The 9,246-nt window shown below is 47.5% G+C and overlaps 1 protein-coding gene and 1 long non-coding RNA gene across 2 annotated transcripts in view; one reads left to right on the top strand and one right to left on the bottom strand.

Moving 5' to 3' along the window:
• The window catches only part of LOC147009834 (interferon-induced transmembrane protein 1-like), a 19,219-nt gene extending 12,104 nt beyond the window's left edge, over positions 1-7,115 (top strand). Inside the window, exon 3 of the mRNA XM_085862638.1 lies at positions 6,572-7,115. Coding sequence (XP_085718764.1) covers positions 6,572-6,706 — 135 coding nt within the window. The 3' untranslated portion in view covers positions 6,707-7,115. The remainder of the gene's footprint in view (positions 1-6,571) is intronic.
• LOC147009832 (uncharacterized) overlaps positions 4,718-9,246 on the bottom strand; it is a 63,636-nt gene continuing 59,107 nt past the window's right edge. Inside the window, exon 3 of the long non-coding RNA XR_015052969.1 lies at positions 4,718-4,868. This is a non-coding gene — a long non-coding RNA (uncharacterized LOC147009832). The remainder of the gene's footprint in view (positions 4,869-9,246) is intronic.

Below are 9,246 nucleotides of genomic sequence, written 5' to 3'. Positions count from 1 at the left end.
TTCCAGGAACTTATCCCCCATGAATAGCGGTGTCCGACAGTACACAAATGGTTAGCTTATTCACCTTAGATGTTGCAATATCATTTGGGGGATATTTCATCATCGTGTTGGGGTAACTTTAGTTTTTCTCAAAGTTCTCCTCTGTCCCTCCATCCATCTCAAAGTTCTCCTCTGTCCCTCCATCCATCTCAAAGTTCTCCTCTGTCCCGCCATCCATGATCCATCTCAAAGTTCTCCTCTGTCCCGCCATCCAGGATCCACCCCAAGCAACTAATATTTTCGATATCAAGGAATGTTGGTCTTGATAATGAATATAGTGTTGCATTTGTATTGTGTGGGGGGGGGGGGGGTTGATACAACCTTAGAACAGATAAAAGTATGGAGTAGTATGGTCTGTGTATGATTAGTTAGCACACCTCAATTTGATTAAGTAGGGAAACGTAGTTTAACAATTGTCTGTTTAAATATGCACCACACGGAGGGCGGTGCATTGTCATAAATAGTTAGGGTTTAAGGTAAGGAATAGTGTCCCACCCGCTGAGGTGACGAGGTGAAGCCCAAGGGAAGAGAGAGGACAGAGCTTGTCGTTGCCTTCCGAGGGGCGGAGCCATGGATCGCCTTCGGAAGGGTGGGGTTTTGGGTGCCTCCAAATGGGCGGAGTTCGTCTTTCCTGAGAGGAGGAGTTATGGGCGCCTCTGAAGGGGCGGAATTAGTCTTTCCGGAGAGGCGGAGTTTTTGTTGCCCCGAGAGGGCGGAGTTTTGGGACCTCTTATAAGAGCCAGGAGAGTGAGAGTCGTTTCTGAGGAGAGTGGGAGTCGTCTCTGAGAGTGGAAGTCTTCTCTGAGCAGAGTGAAGTCGTCCCTGAGGAGAGTGGGAGTCGTCCCTGAGGAGAGTGGGAGTCGTCCCTGAGGAGAGTGGGAGTCGTCCCTGAGGAGAGTGGGAGTCGTCCCTGAGGAGAGTGGGAGTCGTCCCTGAGGAGAGTGGGAGTCGTCCCTGAGGAGAGTGGGAGTCGTCCCTGAGGAGAGTGGGAGTCGTCCCTGAGGAGAGTGGGAGTCGTCTCTGAGGAGAGTGGGAGTCGTCTCTGAGAGTGGGAGTCGTCTCTGAGAGTGGGAGTCGTCCCTGAGGAGAGTGGGAGTCGTCCCTGAGGAGAGTGGGAGTCGTCTCTGAGAGTGGAAGTTTTCTCTGAGCAGAGTGGGAGTCGTCCCTGAGGAGAGTGGGAGTCGTCCCTGAGGAGAGTGGGAGTCGTCCCTGAGGAGAGTGGGAGTCGTCCCTGAGGAGAGTGGGAGTCGTCCCTGAGGAGAGTGGGAGTCGTCCCTGAGGAGAGTGGGAGTCGTCCCTGAGGAGAGTGGGAGTCGTCCCTGAGGAGAGTGGGAGTCGTCCCTGAGGAGAGTGGGAGTCGTCTCTGAGGAGAGTGGGAGTCGTCTCTGAGAGTGGAAGTCTTCTCTGAGCAGAGTGGAGTCATCCCTGAGGAGAGTGGGAGTCGTCCCTGAGTAGAGTGGGAGTCGTCCCTGAGGAGAGTGGGAGTCGTCCCTGAGGAGAGTGGGAGTCGTCCCTGAGGAGAGTGGGAGTCGTCTCTGAGAGTGGAAGTCTTCTCTGAGCAGAGTGGAGTCATCCCTGAGGAGAGTGGGAGTCGTCCCTGAGTAGAGTGGGAGTCGTCCCTGAGGAGAGTGGGAATCGTCCCTGAGGAGAGTGGGAGTCGTCCCTGAGGAGAGTGGGAGTCGTCTCTGAGGAGAGTGGGAGTCGTCCCTGAGGAGAGTGGGAGTCGTCCCTGAGGAGAGTGGGAGTCGTCTCTGAGGAGAGTTTGCATCGTCTCTGAGGAGAGTGGGAGTCGTCCCTGAGGAGAGTGGGAGTCGTCTCTGAGGAGAGTTTGCATCGTCTCTGAGGAGAGTGGGAGTCGTCTCTCAGTAGAGATGGATGGAAGTGAATCAAGGAGATGGAGAATTGGGTTTGGTGCCAAGAGAGGAAGAGATTGTGTGCTGAGGAGAAACGGTTGCTCTATCCGTGGTGCCTGCCTGCCTTTTCGTGTTCCTGCTTTTACCCTGTGCCGGCTTCATCGTCCCTAGTTGCTGCTCGTGTGCCTTCGTCGCCCTGCCTGGGTGTTTCATCCCCTGCCTCATCGCCTGTTCATCTCTCCAGCCTGTGGACCTGCTCCCTCATCTGGGTTTTCTCGTTCCCCATCCCTGTCTGTGCTTGAATCTGGTGTGGGGTGCCATAGGTTTCGTCTCATTGTATATAATTATTTATTATCGATTCCGCGTTCCTATTTTCTTCCCCAACGTGCCATTGTACTCTGTGGTGATTGTACCATCCCCTGGTTCTTTTTATTTATTTGTTTGGGAAATAAAACCCTTTAAATCAGAGCTAAGAGCGAGAAAGCCTGGTGTTGGCGTAGTGGTTAGGGCAGCGGCTTGGGATCCAAAAGGTCCTGAGTTCAAGCCCCGTTGGCCGCTTGAATTAATACACACCAGGAGGTTGACTCAGCCTGTCATCCTTCCGAGGTCGGCGAAGTGAGTACCAGTGTACTGGGCCGGTGTATGCCCCGCTTAGAATAGGTGTACCATATCCCTGTGTCGTAAGAGGCGACCAGGGTTACGTCAGGAAGGGCATCCGGCGTAAAACCTGTGCCAAATCATTATGCGGTTCATAACGGATGATCCGCTGTGGCGACCCCTAACGGAAGCAGCCGAAAGAAGAAGAAGAAGAAATCAGAGCTAAGAGCCTTGTGTGCTTCTTGCGATTGGCGTGCTTGCGATCCACCTCCATTTGGGTTGAACACAGTTAGTTCCGTCCGTCCATCTCGCATCGGTGTTAATTGGCGTGAACACAATAGTGATGGACTGCATTGTCAGTGAAGACAGAAAAGTTAAGAAACATCAGTCACACACCGCTCTTCCTCCACCCCCAAATGATCCCATTCCCAAGCACTACATTTTTAAAAATTAATACACTGTCGAGGCTCGTATGAGAGTTAACACGGAATGTACAACAAGGGGAGCAGGAGACAAGATGGTGGGAGAGGGAAGGAAAAAACAGTGTGGAACAGAGACATGAGATCTGTGGTAAGGGAGAGGGATGGGGTAGGGTACAAAGGGTAAACAAGATGGACACTACATGGCATTTCAGGAAGGAAAGCAGGGAATTTGAAGGAGGTGGGTTTGGGGCGGATTAATGGGGGTAGAAAAAAAATCATGATTTTGGATGGCGGAAGATAAGAGATGGTGGTGAACAGCTGTTTTGAAGACCTGGAGGGAAGAGTGGGACTGAAGAGAGTGTGGGAGTTTCTTCCAATGGTGGGGAAAAAAAAGAGGAATGAAAGGGTGAAGGTGAGCAGTGATTCTTGATTTTGGTAGTTTTACCAGAAGGGGGTTGCTGGCAGACCTTGAGCCCCCTGCGGAAATATGGGGGGGGGGGACATATCTCAGACAAAGCAAGAATGGGGGGCAGGCTGGAGAAGAGACCCGTAGAAGACAGAAAGACCACCAACCTGCCTGCGGTGAAAGAGAGTGAGAGACCCAAAGACTCAGACTCACTGGGGAGATACCAATGTTTCTAAATGCTTTGGTCTTCACAGCATGAAGCCGAGAAAGGTGAGAGGCAGGAGCACCAGCCCAGAGAGGAGAGCAGTACTCCATCAGGCTGCAGATGAAAGATTTGTATGTGGTCAGGAGCACAGGTGTGCCAAGGAAGGACTTTGCATGGCAGAGGATGCCCAGCCGGCGACTGGCTTTATTGGGGGGGGGGGCGGCGACTGGTTCCAGACGGTCCTTTCGGAGAGACATAGTGAGAGTGTGAGATTTGTCAGGATTGAAAGACATGTTCCACGTATTGGACCAGTTTGTGATTTTATCCAGATCTGCAGTGAGCAAAGAAGCTGCTGCTTTCCAATCAGAGGGATGACAGATAGTACGGCAGAGGATGGAGTCATCAGCAAAGAGATAAAGAGTATTTTCCAGTCAGAGAGATCATTGATGAAAATGATAAATTTTCCAGGTTGTTGTGATTTTTGCGATTTCTCGAGAGCCAGAGAGATCATTTTTGCAGGTTATTGCGATATATATATATATATATATATTTTTTTTTTTTTGCCCCCTTCTCTCAACCCTTTTAATGTATTCGTTGTCACTTTGTTTGTTTCTTTTCTGTTTCATCTTTGCCTTCCCCTTCCTCTTCTTGCTGTGTTTCATTCAGCTCGTTCACCCCCATGTGTCCTTCTCCCCCTCCCCTTGATCTCATTCTCACTCTCACTTCTACTCTGCTGTTGGTGTCTCCCCTGTTCCACTTTGTTCCCTTCCATTCTTCTCTGCTGCCCAATGCCCCAAGTGAGGTGGGAGAAGCTAACTAACTAATTAACTAACATTCTGCTCTCGCTCTTCCATGAGCCTTGATAATCACACTAAAATATGCAATTTGTTGTCTGTCTGTCTGTCTGTTTGTGTGTATGTCTGACCGCAATACATCCGGTCGTTAGTTATCCAATCTCAACCAAACATACCAGGGACACCAAGGGTCATATGATGGAGGTTGAGGCGACTTAACTCACCCCCCCCCCTAAAGGGGTTTTACAACTAAGACAAACTCCGTGTTAATAAATAGCTCAGCGTGGCGTTTCGTGGGTGCACAGTATCTATGGCAAGTAAAAATTTTTATAACCACAAACTATTCTTTCCAACATGTGATTACCTTTTTAAACAGCTGCTGCTGAAAAAAATTGGTGCAAATCATGAGTTCCGTTACCAACTAGAACGACACTCGGTAAGCCGCATACCTTCATCTATCGTGAGGCCTGGACAGCTGGTTCGTGAGATGTGAAAGACTCTCTGTCTCCCTCTCTGACAGTGCACAGCTGGTTTATGCTTCCCACGGCCAACCTGACAAGAACATGGGAATAATTGTTGGCCGTTAAAGAATAATAATAACAAGAGAAGAATATTAACCCACTGCCATCTGCATGACCCATAGCCACTGTCATATCCCCTCTCCCCTCCTCCCTGCCCCCTGGCTGCTCCCAAAGGGAGCGGGTGTTTTGAGTGTGTATAAAAAAACCCCGTCTTTTCTTGCTGCCAAACGGATTTCTTGCTTCTCGTTATGAAAAAATATTTGATGGTTCCAATAAGTCTGCTTTTGAACACTTGATTGTGCGTGGGATGCGAAGTGAAAACCAGCAAAGCTATTGCAGTTTCACTTGTTTTTGGAGAGAAAATGTGAGCTTATGGAAGACCAAGGTGACATTGAAGTTGTGGGCACAGTTGTCCTCAATGAGCCCAAAGTAGGGAAGAGAGAGAGAGACAGAGACAGAAACAGAGACAGAGACAGAGACAGAGACAGAGACAGAGACAGAGAACACAGTAACCTGAAAGTATGAGGGTTGGTTTCGGAAGGGTTAATTGGGGAAGATATAAGTACAGAAGAGGCATTGGTATCTCACCTCCATTTGTGGAATTTTTGTGATGTAAAAAGTTATTTATTTGAAAACAATTAGGCCATCCTTTTATTAGCTTTTGCTTATTTTATTTTCCTTGTCAGTCGGTCCGAACTTGCTTTGATTATTTTTCTTCCTCTTTTTTGTACACAGAGTCAAGGCTCGTGGAAAATCTAATCTAGAACACTGCAAGGATCAGGACACAACAGAACAAAAGGAACAGTATGGGGGGGGGGGAGCACAAACAGCAGATTTGAAGGACAAAATAGAGGGGACTTCGACAAATAATGGGTGTTGGGAGAAATGAGGGGTAGGGGAGGACGCAAGTGATGGACAACCCAGAGCAGAGAGCAGTACTCCATCAAGTTGTGGATGAAGGCTTGTGGGTGGATAGGAGTTCAGGCTTGACAAGTATGGACTTTGTACGACAGAGGATGTCCATTCTGCGACAGGCTTTGGAGGCCAACTTTGAAATTTGGTTTGACCAAAAATAATATTGTGGCCCAAAAATACTACAATATGAGATCCAGGAGTTTGTGTGACAACTTCCTCAAGAGCAACTGCTTCAACTGATTCAGAGCAACTGCCTCACCACAGGATTCAATGTACCATGGGTGGGAAGAGGGTAGGAGGAGGAGAACTGAAGATGAGATTGGATGCATCTGTGTATGAGAGAGTAGGTTTCTGTGGAAGAATTTCCAGGCTGAGTAAATACCATAGAAAACCATCCTCTACCATATAATGATCAACCATTAAGTTCATTTTGCATTCCTGCATCCATATGACTATTTTTCACTTCTTCATTTGTCCACGTTCACCTGTCTGTCATTGGCTCTTCCATTAGTTAATGTCAACAGAAAAATGCAATCATTGAAAACAATCACAAACCGTTTACAGTGAAACGTTTTTTCCCTGAGTCGCAAAATCGTACATCAATCATTTTCAAATGTAATTGTTAAGGAAAGTTTCTCGTTTGAAGAGAGATTGTGTGATTCTGAAACAAGATTGAATACTGGCAGATTTTCAGGAAGGATATGATGATGGAAGATGATGGATGATAATTAGAACTTTTAATGTTCTTTTTCACGAACTTTTGAAACTGGTGTTTCCATGATGCAATTATTTTCTTTTCACTTTATCTTTTTCCATCAGTCTCGTGACAGACATCAAATGAATGACCCGATGGCTGCCGCCAAGCATGCATCGACAGCCAGAGCTTTGAACATCGCTGCCACTATCATCTTTGTCCTCACAATAATTGCTATAATTTTATATATAATAGTATAATTTCTATATACTTGCCACTTGCCAGGCTTGCCAGTAGGCCACACGTGTATTACTACACTGGATATTGACAGAGGATTTCACAAGTTTGTGGTTGACCATTGCCTGACTGCTTCTGGTGGAAACCAAAACTACATATCTCTTTTTGTTTAAGATCGATACACATTGCTTCTGCTTTAATTGCTTGTCAGTTTTAGTCATTCATTTTTCTTTCAAATGAAAATTATCCCTTTTGATTCACATATTATATTTTTGTTGGTAACGAGGAAATTATTCCATACGTCTCTCAGAAATTATTTTTGCTCGTTTTATTGAACAAAAGCTTTCCTGAAATTGTCAGTTTATTTACTGCTCTGTCACTGATAATTTTTCCCCTTCGTATTGTCCAAACAATAAACTTCATCTTCACTTTTTTTGTTTGTGATTTGTTAATGTGGAATAGTGAAAGACTCTAAAGAGCTAAATTTGCAACTGTACAATATTTGTCCTTGATTCTTAAATGGCATGTTAACCGAAGGAATGCAATAAAACGCTCTACATTTGAAGAGATTAAAAGAGATTCATTTCCCCACTTTCTTTCTGAAGAAACAAAAAAAGCATTTTCTAAAATCATAACAAGAAATTTGTGCATGTGTATGTATGTATGTATGTATGTATGTATGTATGTATGTATGTATATATGTATATATGTATATATGTATATATGTATATATGTATATATGTATATATGTATATATATGTGTGTGTGTGTGTGTGTGTGTGTGTGTGTGTGTGTGTGTGTGTGTGTGTGTGTGTGTGTGTGTGTGTGTGTGTGTGTGTGTGTGTGTGTGTATATATATACATATATATATATTGTTGTGGTTACCAGATTCGCAAACCACCATTCAGGTCCCTTAGGTGAGGTATCTCGGTAAGTGCATGTGTAGTTAGGCCCAAACCCGTTGTCTAGTGGGAATACATGTCATTTATACGTGCTGCGACTCTTCAGGATAGCCGTTTTTCTTTTACTATCTTTATTTTGGACCAACCGCCATGATCACAACCACAACATCAACCACCGACCACAACCACCGCTTCACCACAACCGCCACGACCTTCACGCACACCTCACAACCGTAGCATCGCCACCGTTCTTGCCCCGCTGTGGGTACCGGTGTTGGACTCATGCAGAACGCGCGTCGAACAGCGTGTACAAAATCACGGATTTTGTGCTTCAAAAACGGATCAAAAACGACACACGCCCACTTTTTGCCGTCCAATCGGTGAGCGAGGGGCGATTTGGCCCCGCCTCCAGAACGATCGATATATGCAAATTTGTGGATCAAAAAGCCTTCACGCCCACTTTTTCTCGGGCCAATGGGGAGCGAGGTGAAAGGTCAAAGGGAGGGGGTCAAAGGCGAAGTTACGGGGGGATAAAAGGACGGTGTTCGTCAGTCAGAAGAGAGTCGCAAACGAGAACGAGAAGGAGTCGGAACGAACGAGAACGAGAACGAAAGAAGTCTGGAGCCCGAAGCCTGCAGTGGCTGGAGAAGCTGAAGAGAGTCGGACGAGGGAGGGGGTGCTCGCGTCGGTGCCAGGAGGTGCACGCCCGAGGGAGGCCGGCAGCGCGACCTGGCCGAGGTGGAGACGCACACCAGGGATAATAAAGATCCTCTATACCCCGAGCATCAGCAACCCCCTCCTGTTTCCCCCCGCGCTGAGATAGTGCGACCAAGGGGGCCCCGTTCCCACCCCCAGCCAGGCACTGTCCACGAGGCCCGCGGGTTGCGGGGCCATCGCCGCTCCGCGTCTCATCACCAGACGGGTAGGCCCGACCCGGTCTCGGCCTCAGGCCTACCTCATTCTTGGGGGATTTCTTTTCCTTGGTTTTGGGTATGTGTTGTCGGCGCCGTCTGTGAAGTAGAATTGTATAAGTGTTGCCGTGTGCTCGGTAGTCGGTATTAGCTCTGCACTGTGTTTTCACTTTTATGTTTGCTTTTTGTGTAAATGGAAGTGTGTTTTCTTTTTTTGTGTGCATTTGGTGGAATTGTATTTGTGTGCTTCCCGTGTGCCGAGAATAAATGTGCTTTATTGTTGAACTGTTTCCCGCTTCGCTTCGTCATTTCTTTCTTTGAATCCCCATCTTGCTTCACGTAAAGGGTTGGTAGTGGGCTGAATACGCCCGATAATTAATCGAACCGTCGAGGTCGACGATAACACCGCTCGGTTATTCTGATAGTACGGAACGGGTCGCTTAAGTGGCCCGTGTCCGAAGTCGACCTGCGGCGAGGTGCGATCGCCCGGTCTACCCTCCGCGTGGGTACTTAGGTAGTTCGAATTTGGCGAGCAACCCTATCCCACGCGGGGGCTGATTGGCTCGATCGCGGTGAGACCGAAAGGTCCACCCGTGACTGGTTCCCGGCGTTAGTCCGAGAGGGTCACGACTGGATTGTCCGTCCGGTGGGCGACGTGCCGCGATTCGAGTTACGTGGCCGTTCGCACGCCGGCGGGCGCGAAAACCGCAACAATATATATATATATATATATATATATATATATATATA

This window comes from Eptatretus burgeri, chromosome 17, assembly GCF_056783735.1.
Source record: "Eptatretus burgeri isolate ZD-2024b chromosome 17, Ebu_testis_v1, whole genome shotgun sequence".
Lineage (NCBI taxonomy): Eukaryota > Metazoa > Chordata > Myxini > Myxiniformes > Myxinidae > Eptatretus > Eptatretus burgeri.
This window is presented reverse-complemented; position numbering and strand designations above follow the sequence as displayed.